Genomic DNA, 24,264 nt, shown 5'->3' on the forward strand with positions numbered 1-24,264 from the left:
CAGTTAAAAAATAAAACATTAATTATAATGGCATATATGTAAAACTTATGTCCTATAATTGTATAGCTGCTTTTTCTGATTTTTATGTTGCTTTGTTCTGAATACCTTAAAATTTAAAGAATTAGCTGCAACGCAATTTTGTATGATATGTTAATTATTTATATTTTTATCCATGCAGCGAATGCTTTAAAAAACAGCTTTAAAATTACTTTATTGCATTCCAGACGCTATTAAAGTACTTTTCACTATACATTTTACGGGTAGCTTGAATTTAAAAATGTTCATGAATTCGTTGTATTCCCATTTGTAAAATAGCCAACAAATTAATTGTTGTAGGCTAACCCGATCTCATGAAAGTACGTATAGCACAATTTTCTGCTTCTATTTGGCGTAATATTTCTATGCAGAAATTGACTTTGGCATGCAAAAGACTGATAAATTCATAATTAAGGGCATGGGTTCAGTCGACAGAAATACGGGACACACAGGCCTATAATAACTACTGAAATGTTTGCGGGGCAAATCTCAGATCAGTCTGAGCGCTCATGGTACTCGCAGTGCGTACAGCCCTACACCTGCAGGTGCCACTGACTTGGACAGTTGTTGTGGTAATAAACACCATAAACAACAAACGTTCGTGTGTCCGCGCTTAATGCGCATATCCTATATGAAAAGCATTTTAGGGGGCCCTTGGCTTTTGGGGGCCCAAGGCGGTTGCCTACCTTTGCCTAATGGGTAAGTCCGCCCCTGCGTTCACCTTATGTTACCATATAGTTCCCTTTTGCTTATTTTTAGGGAAGTAACGTTCATAAAAATATGTTTATGGCAGTATATACAGTGGGTACGGAAAGTATTCAGACCCCCTTAAATTTTTCACTCTTTGTTATATTGCAGCCATTTGCTAAAATCATTTAAGTTAATTTTTTTTCCTCATTAATGTACACACAGCACACCACTGAACGCACCCCAACCGGTGAGGGACGCATCCGTCGCTAGCGTCACACGGCAACAAGGAGCTCCCTTGGTGGCCCTGAGACAAGAACCAAGGTTTCCTCCACATGTCTAAGGCACGTAGGCATCTCTGCATGACCTTGAACATGCGAAGCAGGTATTCCTCTGTAATGGAGAAAGCACACTCTTCTTGGCGTTTAGTCTTAACCCCAACTCTCTCATGTGAGAGAGAACGGCATCTCGATGCCGAACCGCAACCTGCTCTGAATGAGCTAAAATCAACCAATCGTCGATGTAGTTGAGTATGCGGATGCCCTGGAGTCGCAACGGAGCCAGAGTAGCATCCACACACTTCGTGAAAGTACGGGGTATATTGGTAAGCTTTGCCCCCAAAAACGAACCTCAGGAACTTCCTGTGATGAGGAAGGATGGAGATATGGAAGTATGCATCTTTTAGATCGATCATGAGAAACCAGTCCTCGGACCTGATCTGAGACACAACTTGTTTGAGTGTGAGCATTCTGAACTTCATTCGCATGACTGAGCGGTTCAATAGGCGCAGATCTAAAATGGGACGCAACCCTCCATCCTTCTTCGGAACAATGAAGTAACAGCTGTAGAACCCGGGGTCTGTCTCATGCGGAAGGACCACCTCGATGGCCTCCTTCTTTAAGAGAGTAACTACTTCTTGTTCTAATACCAGAGCCTGCTCGGGACCCACTAGAGTGGGGGTGACCCCGTTGAATTGAGGCGGACGAGAAACAAACTGGATTCTGTAGCCTCTTACTACAGTACGCAGGACCCATTGCGACACATTTGGCAGTAGCTTCCATGCTGCTAAATAATCTACTAAGGGAATCAGTCTCTCTGCTGCCACCATAGCTGCCATGGACCGCCCAATGGCGCAGGTGGTCTACTTGGTGGCACGGAGAGAGAGATTAGCAGTTCTTCTTAACTCCGCGATATTATCAGAGTTAAGCTCCTCGCCCTCATCCAGCTCTTTTAGCAGGTCTGCCTGGTATGCCTGTAACACCGACATCATGTGCAGACAAGCACCGGCCTGACCTGCTGCCGCGTACCCCTTGCCCACCAGCGCTGATGTTGTACGCAGCAACTTGGAGGGCAGTGCCGGAGCCTTTAAGGATGACGCCATGCCTGGGGACAGATAGCTAGCTAGCGTCTGTTAAACCCGGGGCATCGCCTTATAGCCACGCTCAGTCAGCCCCTCCACATTACCATAATAATCTGAGGCAGGGATGAAGAGACAGGCCGAAAAAGGCAGGCTCCGGCATGGAGGTGTCGCGCGCAGGAAGCGTTCATCCAACTTGCTTCGCTGCGGCTCGGCCTGCTTCTCTGCGGGCCAATCGATCTTTAACTTGGCCACGGCACGAGTAAGCACCTCCACTAGCTCCTCATATTAGGGCGATTGAGGGGGCGAAACCTCTTCGATGTCCTCCACGTCAACCTCCTCGGAGGAAGACAGGTGGAGCGTCAAGCCCTCACCCCGGGAGGAAGTAGCCGCAGAACAGGCTTCCGAACCCAGAGATCGGGCGCTGGATCTGGTGGGTGAGGAAGGAGATAGGGACTCGCCCGTCTCCATTCCCTCCGCCAGATCCAACTGCGAACCCCACGAATGCAGCCGCCGCTCCGACTCGACGGAAGCGGGGCTAGCACCGCGAGGAACGCTGGCGAAGGCTCCCTCCTCAAAGAGAGCCATCCGGCAGCGAAGCGTACGCAGTGGGAGGCGCTCGCAATGCGGGCAGCCGGCCCCCACGAGAGCCGACTCTGCGTGCTTCGCTCCCAAGCAAACCACGCACAGGCTGTGTGTATCCCCACTCGTGATGTAACGTGGGCAGGGAGGAACACACAACCTATAACGTGGCTTACTCTCGCCCTTAAAATGCTTTGTCTTTGCGTGAGCTTTAGACATAGCTGGAGCTTATGAACTTTCACAATTGACAGACAACAATAAGTATGACTGACACACACAGAGCGCTTCGCTGAATGACTTCGCTGATGCTGGCTCCGCCGCACATACTTTTATAGCTTCCTGGTCATGACGTCACCCGCACATGACGTCCCGCTCAGCTATTGGACTGATTTCACATGTGATTCAGAGCGTGGTCACAGAAGGTGTTCCCATAGCGTTTTCCGACACAGCTCGAGTTCCTGAAGAGGAACTATATAACCATATTTTAAAATACTAACAAAATAACAAAAACACATAAAAAAATGAATTAAACTTTGACTAAAATTAAAATGAAAAATGAAAATATACCTTTACTAAAATATTAAATAAAAACTAATTCAAAATATGAATAAAAACCATAATAGCATCTCAATTATAATAAAACAACAATGTGTAATTGTAGAACAATTATAAAAATAAAAAAAAACTATTGTCTTAAAAACATGGTAGGCTGGGACCTTTGTCTTGGACTTTAAAAGTATACTCTAGAAATAGAAATAAAACAAATAAATAAATGCATTTTTTCCAAAGTGGACTTTCATGTTACACTTTAGGTCAAAGGCTGCAACTGAATTGGGTCACATGGCAATCTAAGCAAAGCTAGTTGTTGCTGTCTTGTTATGTTAACCCACATTTTCCTGTGCCAGAGGCAAAAACCTGGAGTACAGCGATACTGATTGGCTGCTTCTGTAGGTCATTCATTCCACTTGGTTACACCTACAGTATGCACAGACATGTTTACAGCTAAATGATGAGACAAGCCCTTTGAGATATGGGACACTTAGGCCCAATCCCAATTCTACTCCTTAGCCCTTCCCCTTTCCCCTACCCCTCCATTTCGCGCGTTCACGTGAAGGGGTAGGGGTGTCTCGATTCTCTTTTGGTTGGAGGGGTAGGGGGAAGGGCCAGACAGCCCTTCAAACGAAGATTTTTGGGACCACACTTCAAACAAAGGGGTATGAATTATCTCAGCGTAAACCGGCTTCAGCGGCAACATGGCTGCCCGAGCGAACAAAAAGACATAAATGTAAGCATTTTTGGCATTAATAAAGATTTTAACGAAACGTAATCATTTGTTTCATGTTACTTTCAATCGTGAGTTCATATTTACGGTCATGTTACTCAAAGAAATGTTTGCAAAAAATCGCTAAAGTTTGCTAACGTCATATCATTACAGACTGCACGATAGTGCCACAACATATTTTCATGTCTGATCAGGGCGATAACCACCATAGACATTGAGGGGGGCTAGTCCCCCCAATAAATATAAATCGCTAAACCCTTTTCTCAAATATTGCCAATTGGAGAGCGAGAGAGAGTGACAGAGAGAGAGAGAGATGTCTATGTCTAAAGAGTTTCTCTTTTTAGAGTGAGTTTACTTCAAAAACAGTGATTTTATCCTCTTGTTGTTGGAAAATATAATGTAGTGATTCAGTATTTAAACTGGTATTAATAAAAGTCATGGGACAGCATTGACAAGTATCTTTGCTCCTGAATCTGTGAGCTGCGCGATCTCTGATGTGTGTGTGTGTGTGTGTGTGTGTGTGTGTGTGTGTGTGTGTCAGTAAGCAGCGCATTAATATAGAATGATAATTAAAGGCTCTAATGCTCACCAGCATAGGTGTGTGTATTGTAGGAGCTAGACGACGTATAATGACGTGTGACAGCATAGTAGTGGTGTCCCAAGTCTTAGGGGAATATTTTCACCCCTACCCCTTGACACTCTGTTTCAAGGGACAAGGAGAAGGGGTAGGCGGAGGTGTAGGGGAAGGGGAAGGGGTATAAAATAGAATTGGGATTGGGCCTTAGTCTGCATGCATGCTTCTAAGAGCACAACATATAGAACACACATGCAGTAAATGATACAGCTGTAAATCATCTATCCATCCATTCATCCAACCAAACAGGTTCAGGTCAGGAGATACAGTAGCATATTGTGTAAGGACTCGGCATAGTTTTGTAGCTGATAGTTTAACATGGTTACCTGTTTTGCATGTCTGTATATTTGCATGCGTCTTCCTCTGTGGTCAATGCATGAATTAAACGGTTTCCCTATCTACGAAGGATGGAGTAAGATCAGCTGTCGCTACTGGGTCAGAGACTTCCCTTGTCTGCTTCCATCACATCACTAGGTCTGGATGGCATTCCACAAGGCCATGCAGCAAAACCCTGGTAATGCAAGTCTCAGTGGAAGATAGAAAGATGATCTTTTATATACAGGCAAGAATTTGAGTGCAGGTATTATTTAGATTACTTCCTTATTCAATGGGAAAAACGCCAACTGATTACTAGAAAATTGCCTACAAAGCTAGTTCGCTTTAACTGCTATCTCCTAATTGATATTGAGTTTTGTATTGTGCCTCGGCATAGGCTGTTTTTTTATAGCTTTCCAGCGAGTGATAGTGTAAGGATAACAGCAATGCATAGCTCTGATTGGTTGGCCTGCTTTTCCATAATTCGAGAGAGTTGAACATGTTATAGGAAGCTTTATTCGCTGGTGGAAACATGCTTGCACTTTCAGTTTTCAGGTTTGTGATTGGCATATTCTTATATATATATATATATATATATATGTGTGTGTGTGTGTGATTGTCAATTTATTAAAAAAGTATGATATGTAAATTAGAATTGTAAATCAAACTAAGATTATTGGAGTAAATCTTTCTACCTAAAAATTTCAATGGATTATGCTGTTTCTTTGTTATTAGCAATTTTTTCAAAGTAAATCCTACACTATTTTTAGTGTACTTAAACTATTTAAAACAAATTTGATACAAATGTGCTCCTACTTGTTCCTGTAGCTCACACAGGAGAAAGAGTGCTTGCAATATAAAAGTCATGGGCTTGATTGCCAAGGAATGCACGAATGAAGTGATAAAACATGTACTTTGAATACAATGTCTTTGAATAAATGTGTCTGCCAAATGCATAAATGAAATACAAAGGGCTGTTTTTTTTTGGTTACATATAAACACATCTGAGATTAACCATTCACACCCAACACCTAAATCAGCATTATGCAATTTTTAAAAATAGATGTTTGTGTGAATGCTTTACAGATAATGCTTCCTTCCCAGAAATCCTAAACAAGAGTGAAAGTGCCGTTCTCGCGGTCTTGCTTTGTTATCTTGTTCTTTTTTCTGTGTAATTCATATCACACCATATGACCATCCAGCGCAGTACAAAGAAAAGGGAAGGAACCTGTACTCCACAACAAACGTGTGTTCCCACCCTGAGTCTCTAAGCTCTTGCTGATGTTATCCTTCCCTTCGTTTGATCACACATTTAAAATTAGAAATGAAAGAGTTCATAGAACACAAGAACAAATAATTAGGCTTTTTTTTTATTAATCTCATTGTAACAAAGCATGAACCAAAGCTCTTTTGAAGACAGAGCTGAGAAATGATTCGCTCACACAGCCTCAGCTGCACCACCAATACTCTTAACGCTATAGTAACTCCACAGCTTTTTAACCATGTGTTCATTATTCATAGATGCATGCTAATGAGTCAGAAATGAAAACCATGGATTGCAGCGGCATAGTCCCAGTTCCTCAGTTTTTTGACAATACTGGTTTGGAGATATTCATTTTTCTTTTGCTGTTTGTTCATTGTCCTGTTCTCTTTAAGATTTCTTAACTGACTGAAAGAAAACTGTGATCACACTCGGCATATTGGTTTATATAAAGAGCTTGTGCATTTAACAAACACTGTTTGCATCTCAATATATCCACCAATGTGCAATGCTCTGTTTCTCTGCATGTGGAGAGTGTTATTGGGAAACTATTAAATTAATATAATATAATACCTGGAGAAAGCTTTTAACTGGGACGGCATAAACTGAACTTCTTCCTCCTTGGTTTGCTAGATAAATACATTCATGAAGTGTTAAAGTGTTAGTTCACCCAAAAATGAAAATTAGCCTGTGTTTTACTCACCCTCGAAGCATCCTAGGTGTATATGACTTTCTTCTTTCAGACAAATCCAGTTGGCATTATATTAAAAATTGCCCTGGCTATTCCAAGCTCTATCATTGCAGTCAGCAGGTGTTGCAGACTTGCAGTTGAACAGTCCACAAGTCGTCAAATAAAGTGCACGCATCCATAATAAAATGTGCCTCACATGGCTCTGGGGGGTGAAAAATGGCCTCCTGTAGCGAATCCATGTGTTTTTGTAAGAAAAATATCCATATTTCAAATGTAATAAACACTTTTCTCTCACTTCCGGTATCTGTCATACGCGGAAGCAATTCCGGCAGATGACGTTGGAGGTCGGCGTTGTGTGATTAATGACGAACGCGGTGAGAGAACAAAACAAAATGCCGGTCACGAATTAGAAGTACAAACCGAGGATTTATAAAGAAAAATGTCAGAGGATTTCGATATTAACCAAGAGGAGACTAGTTTTCCTTTGCTAAAGTAAGGAAATTTTACTTCCTTTGCTCCTATAAACAAACTCGTGAGACTAGCATATCTCAGAGGCGCGCGCGCTGCGCATACGTCCTGCATCATCTGCCGGAAAGTCTTCCGCGTATGACAGATACCGGAAGTGAGAGAAAAGTGTTTATTACGTTTGAAATATGGATATTTTTTCTTACAAAAACGCATGGATTAGCTACAGGAGACTTTTATTCACCCCCTGGAGCCGTGTGAGGCACTTTTTATTATGGATGCGCATGCTTTATTTGACGACTTGTGGACTGTTCAACTGCAACACCCGCTGACTGCAAATATAGAGCTTGGAAGAGCCAGGACAATTTTTTATATAACTCCGACTGGATTCGTCTGAAAGAAGAAAGTAATATACAGCTAGGATGCTTCGAGGGTGAGTAAAACACAGGCTAATTTTCATTTTTGGGTGCACTAACCCTATAAGTGTGATTTGTTAAGAAGAGACTCCTGAGGTGATAGTCATATGTCAGGTAGATACAGTGGGCAGGACTGTGCTTCTTCAGTGATAGATGTGAAGGAGTGAGAGGCTGGGGTAACTCCCCATTTTGGGGCTGTCTTACTTGCTTCTAGTCTCTTATGCTGCTTGTTTTCTCTCTGATTTCTTGCACAATCAAACTCGCAGACCCTTTTAGACCAATGAAGTATCTGAGGAACCAAGGTAGGCAAAGTTGCTATTCTTTCAGTGTGACAACTGTAATGTAGTTCTTGGCTGTAATATATCATGTTTTTATGTTTTGTAACATTAAGGTCCTAAATTTCATTTCTAGGGAATGCATGTACTCATAAAATGTACAGTGTAACTTTATTGCACTGGAACTTGCTTTGGATTAAAGCGTCTGCCAAGTGCAATAATAGAAAAGCATTTTCATTTGTCTCATGTTTTGTATGGGTGCAATTCTATAGAGTGAACTTTGTTCAAATAATGGTCGTAAATTATTTTACAATGCCAATGCATGAATCACAAAGCTGCTGGTAATTATGTGTCAAAAACAAAATCTGAATGTGAGCAGAGATGTTTGGCCTGGTTAATTTGCACGTACAAGGAACTTTAGTTTAGTTAATGAGTTGTTCGCAAGATCGAGGCACTACTATAACCAACACACAAGTAGGTCTATATCTAAAATGGAATATAGTTCAAAGTAAGTGCATATAAATAAAGTATTACATACTTTCATTCATGTGTCTGCAGCTTATTAACTTAAATTGAGCTTATATAGTTAAAGACATACAAGTTTGAAAATCTCTTAATGGTCTTACACAGCTAAAAACTTGCCTAAAATAGTTCACCTTAAGTTTGTATACCTTTTTAGGACCGTTTAGGCGTCCAATCAACTACAGTGGGGAATGAATTAAAAACACCCTCTCATCTCAACTCACACTGTAACGGTACAGATTAGGGCTGCACGATATTGGAAAAAACTCACATTGCGATATTTTTTGTTCCTGCGATATATATTGCAATATGAAAACAAATCAGATGACTTCAATATAGCTCTATTTGGGGAAAAAAATATTTTCCTGTGGGCTACCGTAGGTCAGAAAGCACAGTGTGAGTCTAACATGCCAGGTGTCTGTCCCAAAAGAGTGTTTTTGTGGACCGTAGATGACATGCAGAACTAATCCCTGTTCATTAGAGATTTTGGGGTCTGCTTGGAGGTCACGGTTGACTTCACTGGATAAAGAGAAATTATTTTATGCCTTATAATTGGTACACTGTCATAAATGGTGCATATTAGTACCTTAGAGTAATAATATGTACCCGTAAGGTAGTAATACTCTCATGGTATTACTATGAACACTTTAGGGGTAAAGAACATTCCCTTAAGGGACAAAAGTGTCTCTTTAAAGAGACTGCCCAGTGATAAACTGTTGTACCTCTATAGGCACAGTTTTTTGCAATTTTTTTACTAAAAGAGTATGGAAGTACTGGTATGGAGTATGGAGTTCTGTTTCTGCCACAGAATAAAATAAATAAATACAAAGGTAATTGTGACTTTTTATCTCACAATTCTGACTTTTTTCTTCGCAGTTCTGAGTTTATACTTTTTTTAGAATTGTGAGATGTAAACTCTGAATTCTGAGAAGAATATAACTTGCAATTCTAAGAAAAAAAAGTCCGAATTGTGAGTAGGGTTGACCGATAATTGGCCTGGCCGATAGAGGTGCTGATACTAAGCATCTTTATGGTTATTGGTATTGGCCATTTTCAAAACCGATTTGCCGACAAAATAATTTAAAAGCATTTAGAAATTCAGAAAGATTTTGTCAGAGCCCTTGTTATTCTTAATTTTGACATTAATTTGAATTTTTACACCAGCCATATATATCAGTTCAAAATATCGGTTATCGGTCTTAATCTGTTATAATCAGCATCGGCCCTGAAAATAAAAAATTTAATTTTTTGGAATAAAAAAAGTGTGATGTGAACTCAAAATAAAGTCAGAATTGCACAATTTAAACTCAAGACTTTTGAGAGAAAAAAGTCAGAATTGCTAGTTTATTCTTAGTTTATATCTTACAAATTCTGATATCTTCTCAGAATTGTGAGCAACAAAAGTTCCAATTTTGAGATGAAACGTCACAATTATCTTTTTTTGTTGCGGAAACGGGCTTGAATAGATTTGTTTTTGGAGTTAAATGATTTACTGTGAATTTACTTAAGTTGGTGACAAATTTATTAATTGAGTGTCTCTTTCTTACTCTTCTTTGCAGAATTTTGTTTTCAAAAATCTGTATGACTTCAGTTTAAACTTTAAGAAACTCCATTAAGGGATTTTTTTTCCAAAGACTGCCATCGTATCACTCTGCAAAACTACACACAGAATCAGTGTTTCCTGTGGAAAAGTTTCCTTGTTTTCTTACTCTTCACAAAGTCTGTCACAGTGCTCCCTGCTGGGGCCATGCCCCACCTGCTGAACAATGACACTTCCTTCAGCTCCAAGCAAGAGCTCTTGGTCCTACATGACAGTCCATTGGGACCCAGCCTGGACACTCCCAGCCCAGTGGAGTCCCAGGGCTCTGGTCCAGGCAGCCCATCAGGAGATGCCCGCACTGTGCTCCACAAGACAAGCAAAAAGGGGCTTGACCTCAAAGAGCCACCCACTGGGGTGAAGTTTGTTCCGACAGACTCTGAGAATCTTTGTGGATGGGGAGCACTGACCCCACAGTGTATCCAGACCTTCAACACCCCACGCTGGGTTCTCTTCTTCCTCTGTGTGGCCTCCTTCCTCCAGGGCATGATCATCAACGGCTTCATCAACACCGTCATCACCTCCATTGAGAGACGTTTTGACCTGCGCAGCTACCAGGTCATTCCATTACAAGCTGTCATTTGTATAGTTAGAGGGGTGTATCGGTACCATACCACTTATATAAATTAGAGATTTTTAAACATTTTGCTAGTATTGATATTGGATGTTGCATATTTAATTGTGCATGCTCATTTTCTCTATTTTTATGTTTAGATTACGTTTGCCAGCATCTAATGTTCACTTAAAGTTCATCTTTAAAGGGGTCATATGATGTTGCTAAAAAGAACATTATTTTGTGTATTTGGTGTAATGAAATGTGTTTATGCGGTTTAAGGTTCAAAAACACTATTTTCCACATAATGTACATTATTGTTTCTCCTCTATGCCCCCGCTTTTCTGAAACGCGTCAATTTTTACAAAGCTCATCGGTCTGACAAGTGAGGGGTGCTCTGATTGGCCAGCTATCCAGTGCACTGTGATTGGCCGAATACCTCAAGCGTGATGCCGTACTGTGATGCCGTGTCCCGGCCGGAGCGACGAGACAAAAACATTAAAACCTATTATAAACGAGGTATTTGTTGCATCCAGTGGGGACATAATTACTGATTATAATGACTTATACTGTCTTTTTACGCATTGCGTTGCATCGCGCCGCATAAACATAAAACCATGTCTGCATTTGTGATTGGAGAAATGACAAACAACAAGCGCTACTCTACACTGCTTAAAACTCGCGTTTGAATCATCAGTGGCAAATCCTTTAAATATGAAAACGTACTTACAGTCTGTGAGTCAGAACAGCCGGCATTGTAGTCTACTCTCCCAGGATCAGGAAACAGTCCTCCATAAAATGCGCTGCACACATCTGAATATTTGGGTTGAACTGTTCTGGAATGAGTGGAGGCTGGCAGGCTAGAGTGCGAAGTTGATGTATTTCCTCAACGACCAGCACGGATCAGCTCTAGGCATGACGAAGCGATATCGTCTTCTTTTGGAAGGCCAAACAAAGTAGTTTCACTTTCACAAGGAAACACACAGCGTCTTCACGACATGGCGGCGATGGCAACAATAATACTACAGCGAGAATAAAAGTATTCTTTCTTTGCGTGAACATTTGGCCGGTGTTATGCAAATCTTCCCACGTCGTGACGTAGATATGTGGGGGCGTGTTAGAATGAGCCATTTTAGGAAGGCGTGGCTGACTCTTAAATTTTATAAAGAATATCTCTTTGGATTTGAGACTTTAGTCTTTGCAACTTTACAGATCTTCTTTATGCACCAAGAGCTTGTAACACTCCAAAGAGAAAGGAAAAATTTAAATAGCATCATATGACCCTTTTAAATCTACTAGTACAACACTCTGACATGTAATCCTAAAGGGATAGTTGACCCACAAATTTAAATTCGGACATCATACATTCACCCTTGAGTTGCCCCAAACCTGTATGAAGATCTTTCTTTTATTGAACACAAAAGAAGATATTTTGAAGAATGCTGGTAACCGAACAACAGGTACCACCAACTGTTTTGTTATCAACATTGCTCAAAAATGCCTTCTTTTGTGCTCAGCAGAAGAAATAAACTCAGGTATCAGTATCGACCAGAATTATATTATTGTTTCATCGCCATCTAAAATGCATTAAAATTAACCATTATATGTTCAAAAGACTTACAGTTTTACTCATATTATTTTCTATGAAATATTACTGTTCACCAGGTCAGTCACAATTTTTAAGGATGTTCAGTCAACTTTGAAAATATTGATTTGACACACATTTTTGTAGTATAATAATTTTATAAAAAATACAGTAAAAATAGTAATATTGTAAATATTATTACAATTTAAAATATCTGTTTTCCATTTTAATCTATTTTAAACTATTTTAATTTATTCCTGTGATGACAAAAGCTGTTTTTTTCCGTTAGTCATTGCTTCATTCTTCATTGTCACATGATCCTTCAGAAATCATTCTAATATGCTGATTTGATGCTCAAGAAATGTTTCTTATTATTATCAATGTTTAATATGAATATTTTTGGGAAAAATGTGCTGCTTTTTTGAAAGATTCTTTAATGAATAGAAAGTTCAAAAGAACACCATTTATTTAAAATATAAATATTTTGTAACATTATAAATGTCTTTACTGTCACTTTTGATCAATTTAAATCGAATATTAAATCAGAAAATAGTTTTTGGGTAATACTAGTCTCACACATTATATGATGGACAGTATTCAAATTGGGATGTATGTACACCTCAGCATTATTAACACAATGTGTTGTTTGTGTTCCCATTGCAGGCAGGGCTCATTGCGAGCTCCTATGACATTGCTGCTTGTGTGTGCCTGACATTCGTGAGCTACTTTGGTGGTACTGGTCATAAGCCTCGATGGCTGGGCTGGGGTGTGCTCATCATGGCACTGGGCTCTCTGGTCTTTGCCCTGCCCCATTTCACCACACCACCTTATCAGGTGAGAGTGCCGGAGCGTATGGGACTGTGCTCAGCCAATCACACCGAGACGTGTGTCGGCGAGGAAGGTGGGCTCTCAGTTTACCGTTACGTCTTTATGCTGGGCCAGTTTCTGCACGGGGTCGGAGCAACCCCTTTGTACACACTCGGGGTCACCTACCTAGATGAGAATGTCAAGTCAAACTACGCACCTGTATATATAGGTGAGTGTGATGATGCCATGAAAACATTAAAATTTGTACTGTATTAGGCTGATATTAGAAACTTTGTTCTGCTTGGCCATTTTCCCTATTTTTACATTTATATACCTTTTCCATCATTTAACATTCACTAGCTTAAAGATTGATTGTGTGTTTTTTTTTTAATAAAATTAATTTGATTAGTTAAATTCTTGATGATAAAAACCCAGAATCGTGAAAAATTATATCAGAATTTGGGAAAAAACAAAACAGATTTCCTAGGCCCTTACTGTTGAAATTCAATTGAAGCACTAAAATGGAATTAAATTGGGACCCTAATATCGGTGCATCCCTGTATTAATAGGACTTGATTTTGTCAGAGGGTTTGTTTGTTAATGTGTACCCAATTTCAAAAGTTCTCAAGCACTCAGATCTGTATTTTAAAATCCTTTTGTCTTTTGCATTACATGGAAAACACTCAAGAATTGCTATTTGCCCTCACTGAACCCTGCCAGTTTGTCCCACTCAGGCTTTGACACACCTAGTCATTTTCTTTTGTTGTTATCAGTGAGAGCCACTAGTTTCCACCTCAGACATCAATAAAACCTCCTTCCATTGTTTTTCTCCCCAACGTCCAGTTTTCAAAGGCCATTGAGGACAATCGCTACCCTGTTTGCCCCTCTCCAGGCACTGGAAATACAAACTTTTGATCAAAAACATGAATCAGTGTGTGAATCAAGACCAGCTTTCACATAACTCGGGGAGCAGAGGAGGGAGCCACAGAGACTTGATACGCTTTCTTCTGTTTTCTCAGGGATCTTTTACACAGCTGCCATTGTAGGACCTGCGGCTGGATACTTGCTGGGTGGATTATTTCTCAACATCTACACAGAAATCGACCAAACGTAAGTGGCTAATGAGTAAGAAAATAAACATTTCAGCAAATGAATACTCACTTTATTAAAATAAGTAGCTCACGCAAAATTTAAAAGTATATTTTTAGGCCATATTTATCTATAATTCACAGGAGTAATGTACAGTATTAAATAAGCAGTGACAGAATTTGCATTTTTGGATGAATTATTCCTGAAAAGGCTTTATTAACATTCTGGCCAATACCAAAAGCTTGTTAATTAATTAACACAAAAAAACTTAAATTTATCTACAGCAAAGGTAATCTATTATTAAAAATGAGCATGCATAATATATATATACAATAAAAAATACACAAATTAAATAAAAAAAAATATTTAATGCCGTTAACGCAGGGGCCGAGCTATGCTTGGCCACCCCACTCACAACTGCTGCTTCTGTCTCTTTTTTTTCTTGACAAGAATTGCATTTATTTAGATGCAGAACGTCTTTACAACCACATCAAACAGGAGACATGTCAGAGGCACACTCCACTTAACTTCAGCGCCAGGTGCTAGTCAAACAAGCACGGAAACGGTACAGGTGACGAGGAGCTTCAGTAGAATTCTCCTGTCCTGTCAGCCGTTATACTGTGCTCGTAGCGCATGCTCTTCATTTGCACACACATATATGGCAATACGCTCTGTAGCCTGTATCATTTCATATTAAAATGTGAATGAAACTATGAGCATGCATGTCAGACCCGCGTCACGTTCAGCAGCGGCAGCTCTTAAAGTAATAGCAGCCAAATAGCATAATAACCCAGCTGCTGTGATGTCTGTTAATCAAAGAACTAAATTAAAAAGAGGAAATCAATATTTAATTTAGAATTTAGTGTTTGATAACTTTGTTACATTTCTATGTTTCCTACTTGCTGAAGGGCACAGGTAAATATATAATGGGTTTATGTGAAGATTGTTTTAAGGTCACTTAAATTAGTTATTTTTTGAAGTCTAATAAATGTTCAAATTGATAGCTCTCAATTATACTGTAATGTTAGTATAGTCAACCTTACATATAGTAAATGGTTAAATATTAGGAAAAAATTACAATTTCCTAGAGACATCAGTAGTATTGGTATCAGTGATACTCGCCTTTTTCGTCTTTTTGTTGTTTCTACATTAGTTTGAAGATTGAATGTGAAATTATTGCAATATAAAAGTACTGTATATTTAAAAACTTTAATGTTAGGTGGGATTAATCGTGATTAATTTCAGGAAAAATGTACGATTAATTAGTTATTTTTTTACGATTGACAGCACTAATATAAATATAATAACTGTCATTGACAGCTTAAAAATGTCCTGCATGTATCCAAAATATAAATACCACAAAATATGAATACATAAATAGGAGACAATATAGCAGAAATGCAATTTAAATTTCTGTAACAGACTAAGATTGATTTAGACCTTGTGACTTCCATGATAAAATCTGACATAACCCCATAGAAATAACAAAAACATGACAATTTGTTTTAAATACTAAACTGCACATTCTAAAGCTAAATTTTCTCTCTCCATCTCTCTTAGGACAGAGCTGACTCCTGAAAATCCGCTGTGGGTGGGAGCTTGGTGGATTGGTTTCCTGGCAGGAGGAGCGGCAGCTCTGGTTATCGCTCTGCCTATACTGGGTTACCCACGACAGCTACCAGGTGCTACCCACAAACACGATTTAAAAGAATTCAAGTGACTGCAGTACAGTATAGTATTAGTGTGAATAACAGTCTCACTTTCTATATCTTGTAGGCTCCCAGCGGTATGTGGCCATGCGGGTCTCAGAGGCCCACCAGCTGAAGGATGGCAGTCAGGTCACTGCAGCTGATCCTCAGTTTGGCAAAACAGTAAAGGACATGCCCAGGTATGAACATACGAGCAGGGAGAGGAAGGTTTGTTTCCTCTGCTGGTTTTTCAAATGTATTAAAAGCCGTACTTGTGTGACTATATACCACATTTCACCGTCTGTTATCATGTGCTGTACCACCATGTTTATATTTAGACACTTCGTTGAGGAGAAGTAGCTGAGGTTGTAGTTTTCTTGTCTGGCAAGTTCAGCGAATTCCGATGGGTGATGAGTCCCTAGACGATTTTTAAGGATCCAGGAAATTAGCACTTTTCACTGACACTACTTTTAAAGATCCAACAAACTGCCACGTACAAGTTATTGGGTTGCCGTTTTTTATTTAGTTAGCTAGTTTTCATTTGGCCACAAGTTTCCACTAGATATCATTAAAACCTTCAGTTGTTTTCCTCTCCTCTGTCCAGTTTTCAAAGGCAACTAAAAGACAATTGCAGCATTTCACCAATTGGTCTTTCGATCCAAATAAAAGAAAAAAAGCACAAATCAATGCTGTCAATTGTATTTTATCCAGACACGATTATCTATAAAATTGAAATGTTGTAATAGTTGGCCAAGAGATGTCAACTGAACATCATGTGACGTTTTAACTTAAAATGCTAGATAGAATCATTTAAAATGTATGTTTTACATAGTTTAAAAATGATTAATGTAGGCCCTATGTGAAACAATTAATTTTTGGCCAACTTTTGGTCTAATCTAATGTGACAATAAGTACACTTTAGCATACTTTTAAAAAGAGTACATAAAACATTTAATTGCATGTTAAAAAGTTTTGTTTGTAAGAAAAAAGTCCATAATTAAAGGGGTCATCGGATGCAAAATTCACTTTTACATGGTGTTTGAAAATAAATGTGTGTTGGCAGTGTGTGTACACATCCACCCTATAATGATAAAAATCCACTCAGTGGTTTTTATTTAATCCCTAAAAATAATATCCCCTTTTTCATATCAAGTCGTTCTCAGCTTCTTGTCTGTGTGACGTCACACAGACCAAGGCCTCTCACGATTGTTGATTGACACGGCCGTCTTACCTTAGACCCGCCCTGAGTGAGCTGTAACAGTCCGACCACCATTGTTTCGACGCTGGAGCAGGCACATAGACAAGAATGTCTCTTAATGATTGAGGTACTTTGTTGATGGATGTAATAATGATCATAGCAATCGTCATTTACTCCCGAAATCTGAGCCGCTGAAGACGCGGTGAATTTCTTTCGCTTTTGAAGGGAATGCGCCCCCCGATCTGCCTAAATGCATCTATGTTCGTGCGAATCATTCGTGATCCAGCCTCACCTACAGAAGAAGTGAGTATAAGGGGTTTTTATGAATCTTTGCAAATCCCAAATCGCCTTTCCTAATAATGTGCTAGTTAGCAAGTTTCATGGCTAAATGCGGCTAAAGTAAACAGTACTGCTCTTCACACTGCAGAAGAGAGGGGCGGGGTGAGCAGAGCTCATTAGCATTTAAAGGAACATGCAACAAAACAGGTTGCTCTGAAAAGAGCTGATATTGACATGGTAAAAACTGTGTTTTTTACACAACCATTGAGAAATTGTAACCAAAGCATGTTATAGACTTTTCATTAAGACCGTAAAGAATCTTATCAACTTGTGGAAAATGGGCATCCATTTAATGCATTTTAACTTTAAACCATCGCTTATGGCCAAAATACCAGTCCATAATCCATAATAATTATTCCTCTAATAAAAAGTCCATCTCATGTTGTCCTCTCACATCGAAATCCACCAATATATATTTTTTAGAACTGTTTTGGACTATTTGTGCTTGTAATCGGTGCTTGATCTGTAAATATTCTGATTCAAACAAGACAGTGTTTTCACTTGAGAAAGCAATATTGTGGATGGACCAGAAGCAACTGGAAGTTAAAAAAAAATTCTTGTTGTATTTGTTTAGTACAAATGCACAGCTTTAAATAGATTTTGGGTGAACTGTTCCTTTAAATTGCACTGCCAAATGCACAAAAGATAATTCTGTCAGGACCACTATTGTCAAAGATGACTGACAATTAGCATACAGTTTGGATTGGCGGTATGGTTCTGTTCTGGGCAAGAACTCCCTGCGCATTTATGCAGTCAAGCATGGATAAAAGCAGGTAGAGCAGCAATAACCCCCCAGGGTAAACTGAACAGAACCAACATAAATGTATTGCAGGTATCATTAAGGTTCAATAATTTAATGTAACATTTTAGAAATTAGTCTGATTCAAAGGAGAATCAGAAGGCTGAATCTTGACTGACAAGAGGAGTCAGGGATGCAGATGGGTAATTAGCTATTGAGCAACGCGAAAGCTGGTAATAATACTGAAAAACCTTATATTTGAGTGCTGTGATAGGAGTTGCATCCCTATAGGTAGACACGAATCAGCTGAGAGTCAGCTGATGCGAGCTTGACTAACGTGACCTGCCAGAACTGACACTATGCAATATAATGAGTAAAAATTAACACTTTTACTTAAGAGTATTTAGAAGCGTTCTATTATTAATATTTTATATTTATGCAGATACATTTAATGATTGAATTTCTTTTTTTACAAGGACTTACATTGTAAAATCCAGAAAGTTGATAGTTGTTTTCAAGAAATCGTTGAAATGACTGAATAATCCTTATTCTCTCTTTTTCTCTATAGGTCAATGCTGTTTCTTTTGAAGAACCCTACCTTCATCTTTCTGTGTCTCGCTGGTGCCACAGAGGCCACGCTCATAGCTGGAATGTCCACGTTTGGCCCCAAATTTCTAGAGTCTCAGTTTAGTCTGAGTGCTTCAGAGGCAGCAACCTGGTTTGGTAAGAATCATGTCAGTCAAACTCAATGCCACACCCTCTTGCTCAAATTACTCTTAGCGTACAAGAAACAACTACACTGAGTTGTTTTTAACTACATCTTCTCATTCCAGGTTATATGGTGGTACCAGCTGGTGGAGGAGGCACCTTCCTGGGTGGCTTCATTGTAAAGAAGCTGAACCTTCGCTGCCGTGGGATTATCCGTTTCTGCATGCTGTGCGCAGTGGTCAGTCTGACGGCTATCTCCATCTTTTTGGTACACTGTCCTAATGTGCCCATGGCAGGAGTAACTGCCCCATACTACAATAACTTTACACACAACCACTACAGCGCCCCCTACCTGCAGACAGAGATCCATAACAACAGGTATGAAGTATGAAACCGTTTGAATTCATTACTGTTAGATATAGGGCCAGATTTACTAACAGCTTGCACCAGCACAAACTCTTTTGGCATTAAAATAGTACTGTCAGGATTTACTAAAGACGCGCAGTGAAGAATTAGCACTGAAAAGGCCTGGACACAAGGTTGTTTTTGCTCCTGACCTTATTGAATTTGCATTTGTAGCAGTTTCCCTTTCATATACAAAATTTATGGGAGGAGAGTATTAAAATGAATCACCTAATGCGATTTACTAACGTTTGCACTCGTCAAATTACCAAATTACTGGTAGTTGCACCATTATTTAATGCCCAAAAAAGCATGTCTTAAAGCAGGCGGTAATTTGCACTGCTCTTGGTAGATTGTGCTGGTCATTATGGAAATGCTATGGCTGTGTCTGTGTTCTTTAATGTACACATTGTTAATAAATCACCTGCAGAATTTTCCCCTTCCATCTGTGCTTTTATGGAATTGCGCTCTAAAGCTAATTTTCCCTGTTTAGTAAATCTGGCCCTAAATCTTTGGAAGTTTGTTATCTGTTTTTATCCCTATCATCAACCCCAGTGGTGTTCTGTTGCTGTGCAGGCCTGGGAGAATGAATCAGCAGAGAATTGGTGCACTACCAGTGCATTCTACACTTTATTCAGGAAGATAGGTCATATTTATACAAACAAAAAGAGTCAATCAATGTACAGTATTCAGGAGTTATAAGCAGTGCTGGGTAGGTTACTTACAAATAGTAGTCCATTACTGATTCCAAATTACATTACAAAAATTGTAGTCTGTAGCATGATCCATTACATTACACATTTTAGGTAATATAATCACACACTTTTAGATTACTTTTGAGCTAGCTCATTTATCACAATGATGATTTAAGGATAATCTTGTATCATATTGATATAAAAATACAAAAAGAAAGAAAACATATTCCATTTGTTGTAATTAACAACATGAAGTACATTAAACATGTCACGTTTTCCTAAACTGGTGTTAGTAAATGATTTGCTGGGGGTTCGTGTGTTTAAAGAAAAGCTACTAATTAATTAAATCATAAAAAATGTCAAATTAAAATATATCATTTTAAAATAACAACAATAAAAATAAAACGCGTACTATAAAGATGAAATATTTAATTTGTTTAGCTGCATGTCATGTGACCATTAACTAACGTCAGAGAACCATGAACATGCAAACGTGTTACTTAATTGAAATGAACTTATCTTAAAATCTCAGGGGGACTCCAAGTAAATGCATTAAGTGAAAGAGGTTTGGCTGACAAGCTAATGGTTTAAATTAATACCCAGAGCAGGAGCAAAGAGATTGACTGACAGCGTGTTATTGATTGGTTGAAGTGAAATTCAAAACTAAAATTCCTTTTTTCTCCCTCCCAGCTTCTCAGATCTGGGCAATCTGACTGCAATCTGTAACATTGGCTGTCACTGTGTTAAGGAGTTGTTTAACCCCGTGTGTGGTGCGGATGGAGTGATGTATTTCTCTCCCTGCCATGCTGGCTGTAGCTCCCTCAACCACACATATAGCCTCAGAGACAGACAGGTACACAGACCCCATGTTCTACACTTTCTCAGTGTCACGGAATTGATATTTATGAGCTTGTACTATGAAGGCATATTGTAAGTTTCAGAACATGATATTACACAGAAGTTTTAAAACTAAGCTGCATAAATGTTTTCGATTATGCATTGTTTTGGTGCAAAGAAAAAGTTAACTTTTATAAGAGGTCTCAGAAAAAAATGTGAATCTACAGTATGTCTTATTCTTGGCTATGAATTTGTCCGTATTGGTGTGTTTATGCATTCATAGGTGTTCTCTGGATGCAGCTGTGTGGTGGGGAATATATCATGGGGAGAACAAGGTTTTGCTGAAGAAGGGAGGTGTGTGTCATCTTGCAATCACATGCCAGCCTTCCTCACCTTCCTCTTCGTCATCATCTTCTTCACTTTCCTCTGCAGCATCCCTGCACTTACTGCCACACTCAGGTATGACCAATGCATATACACTGTGGTTCAAATGTTTGTGATCAGAAAATGTAGCTTTTATTTAGCAAGGATGCATTCAACTGATCAAAACTGGCAGTAAAGACATTTGTAATGTTAGAAAAGATTTATATTTCAAATAAGTGTTGTTCTTTTGAAGTTCCTATTCATTAAAAAAATTCTAAACACAAAATAAACGTGATGAGGTTAGCATACTGCTGTTTCAAATCGTAACTGTATTGTAGAATAATACCTACTCTTTTTAATAATAATAATAATAAATGTTTATTGTTTAAGTAGTAAGCTACTGTAGTATTCCATTCCAAACATACAGAAGACAGTAGGATCTCTTGTGGCTTACCTTATAATACAGGTGTTTGTCTTTATAGCCTAATGTAATTGTCTGTCTCCTCCTGCAGGTGTGTTCCTGACAGTCAGAGATCGTTTGGGCTTGGAATCCAGTGGATTGTAGTAAGGACTCTTGGTGGGATCCCAGGCCCTATAGCGTTTGGCTCTGTGATTGACATCTCCTGCCTGCTGTGGGAGGAGCAGTGTGGGGAATACGGCTCCTGTTACCTGTACCACAACTCAGCCATGAGCCAGTACTCGCTCATCGCAGGCATCATCTACAAGGTAGAGAATAACGTGAAAATATCTGAAAATTATGCAAAAATGTTCCCTGAGAAACCCATGCTGACTCATTCCACATTTAATGCACTTTAGCTTGTATGAAACTCTTGAAACTAACTTCTCAATTTACCACAGGAGGCCATTTATTTTGCAGCTCTAAATGGCCTCCAGCGGTATGTTGACAAGTCAGTTTCATAAAAGCTAAAGTGTACATCAAGTGGGGATCAAAAGACTGAAACTATTAGTGAGAATACAAATGTTTCTGTTACAAATTATATAATCAGCATAACAATTTGAGTGAAAGTTAATACGGAAAAATAACATGTCATTGCCTTAATATTTGATTTGTTGCCATTTTTACAAAGAGTGAACTAGAAGAATATTTTTGACATACATTTTCGATAAAATGTCAGACACGTATACATACAGGTGCATCTCAATAAATTAGAATGTCGTGGAAAAGTTCATTTATTTCAGTAATTCAACTCAAATTGTGAAACTTGTGTATTAAATTAATTCAATGCACACAGACTGAAGTAGTTTAAGTCTTTGGTTCTTTTAATTGTGATGATTTTGGCTCACATTTCACAAAAACCCACCAATTCACTATCTCAACAAATTAGAATACTTCATAAGAAATTTTAGTGAATTGTTGGCCTTCTGGAAAGTATGTTTATTTACTGTACATGTACTCAATACTTGGTTGGGCCTCCTTTTGCTTGAATTACTGCATCAGTGCGGCGTGGCATGGAGACAATCAGCCTGTGGCACTGCTCAGGTGTAATGGAAGCCCAGGTTGCTTTGATAGTGGCCTTCAGGTCATCTGCATTGTTGGGTCTGGTGTATGTAACCATGGTTCCCTGAGAAGGGAACGAGACACTGCGTCCTCTAATCTCCTTGCCATGCTTCAGACGTAAGCTTCAGGCGAAGAAGCGGATGACGTGTTCTCCTGGCGCCCTTTTATACTGTGGTCGTGCCGGTTATGACGTCATAGACTGTCGACGGCCAATAGCATTTGTGTGTTTACATGTATGCTTCAGACACCGGTCACGCTGGAGGCGTTCTCCATAGTGACCCCTAGAGGATGCAGTTTCTCGTTCCCTTCTCAGGGAACCATGGTTACATACGTAACCTGAGACGTTCTTGTAGTTCTTATATGTAATATTTACAAATGCCTCTTCCTACTTTTAAAACCTATATTTTTAATATTAGTGTAATATTCTGATATGGTGCTCAAAAAATATTTGCTGAATAAAAGTATTCATTTATTTTTTTAAATCTTTAGTGTTTTGAATGGTTGTGTATGTTTTTGTTATTTACATTTACACACCATAACATATTAGCATGATCTGTGTTCACATTTAAAATGGCTATTCACTGAGATTCTGAAAAGAATGGCCTTTGGTGAAGCCTATGTGCACTATAAGTGCCTTTAGCAGGTGGTCTTGGCAACATGGGTGGGCTGAACTTGAACAAAGCATGTCAAATATCCTTCTGATGTGGTAAGAAGCATATCATTCATTCTTTTACTTTTGTTACTCACTTGTGCAGTACTGGTGGTATCTGTCCCAAGCAACGGCTGCAATAAAATGGATGCTGGCAAGAGCAGTCATAAAGCCCTGGAATCCATGGGTTTGGCATCCGTCTGATCCATAAGGCCAGTATCTGGAGTTTCAAGAAGATAAAGTATTTAAAAAGATAAAAGTTTGCTGGTTGATGTTAATAGCTTATGTTGTTTATCTGTATTAATAGTTTTAAATTAATAGTCATGTGTTATGTATTTTTCTCAATGACAGATTTTTCTAACTTGTTTCCTCTATCTTGAATATTTGATCACATCCTTGCTTGTATCAGTAAAAATTGAAATATAACATATTGGTGTTTTGGAACATGGTAGCTGGTTTCTGGCCCAAACGGCTCATTAGCTGGCTACAGTTTTCCAAAAAAAACAGCTGATTTTTTTCACTAGCTAATGACCAACTGTTGGAAACCAACTACCATGCTGGATATTCCAACAATGAATTCCTGCTTACAATCATCAATCAATCAATAAATAATAGTTTCCCAGCCTGGCCAACCTGGTGTTGCCAGAAAGGGCAGACGAAAATGCCCAAATCTTCTCTAAAACCAGCCAACAAACCAGATTGTCCAGACCAGGGAGACCAGCTAAAACCAGAAAATCACCTTAGGCTTGATTATTATACATACAGGTGCATCTCAATAAATTAGAATGTCGTGGAAAAGTTCATTTATTTCAGTAATTCAACTCAAATTGTGAAACTTGTGTATTAAATTAATTCAATGCACACAGACTGAAGTAGTTTAAGTCTTTGGTTCTTTTAATTGTGATGATTTTGGCTCACATTTCACAAAAACCCACCAATTCACTATCTCAACAAATTAGAATACTTCATAAGA

The 24,264-nt window shown here is 39.0% G+C and overlaps 1 protein-coding gene across 2 annotated transcripts in view; it reads left to right on the forward strand.

Annotated features, from left to right (window-relative positions):
• LOC107603147 (solute carrier organic anion transporter family member 4A1-like) overlaps positions 1 to 24,264 on the forward strand; it is a 28,922-nt gene that overhangs the window by 1,915 nt on the left and 2,743 nt on the right. The window contains exons 2-12 of one of the 2 annotated variants that reach the window (XM_016295858.1): positions 7,993 to 8,028; positions 10,083 to 10,678; positions 12,922 to 13,294; positions 14,085 to 14,175; positions 15,715 to 15,836; positions 15,931 to 16,042; positions 18,687 to 18,841; positions 18,952 to 19,204; positions 20,614 to 20,776; positions 21,044 to 21,219; positions 21,636 to 21,849. In XM_016295858.1, coding sequence (XP_016151344.1) covers positions 10,271 to 10,678; positions 12,922 to 13,294; positions 14,085 to 14,175; positions 15,715 to 15,836; positions 15,931 to 16,042; positions 18,687 to 18,841; positions 18,952 to 19,204; positions 20,614 to 20,776; positions 21,044 to 21,219; positions 21,636 to 21,849 — 2,067 coding nt within the window. In that variant the 5' untranslated portion in view covers positions 7,993 to 8,028; positions 10,083 to 10,270. The remainder of the gene's footprint in view (positions 1 to 7,992; positions 8,029 to 10,082; positions 10,679 to 12,921; positions 13,295 to 14,084; positions 14,176 to 15,714; positions 15,837 to 15,930; positions 16,043 to 18,686; positions 18,842 to 18,951; positions 19,205 to 20,613; positions 20,777 to 21,043; positions 21,220 to 21,635; positions 21,850 to 24,264) is intronic. The other variant, XM_016295859.1, reaches the window with a different exon arrangement.

The sequence above is a fragment of the Sinocyclocheilus grahami genome, unplaced genomic scaffold, assembly GCF_001515645.1.
Source record: "Sinocyclocheilus grahami isolate Dianchi unplaced genomic scaffold, SAMN03320097.WGS_v1.1 scaffold341.1, whole genome shotgun sequence".
In the NCBI taxonomy this organism is placed as follows: Eukaryota; Metazoa; Chordata; class Actinopteri; order Cypriniformes; family Cyprinidae; genus Sinocyclocheilus; species Sinocyclocheilus grahami.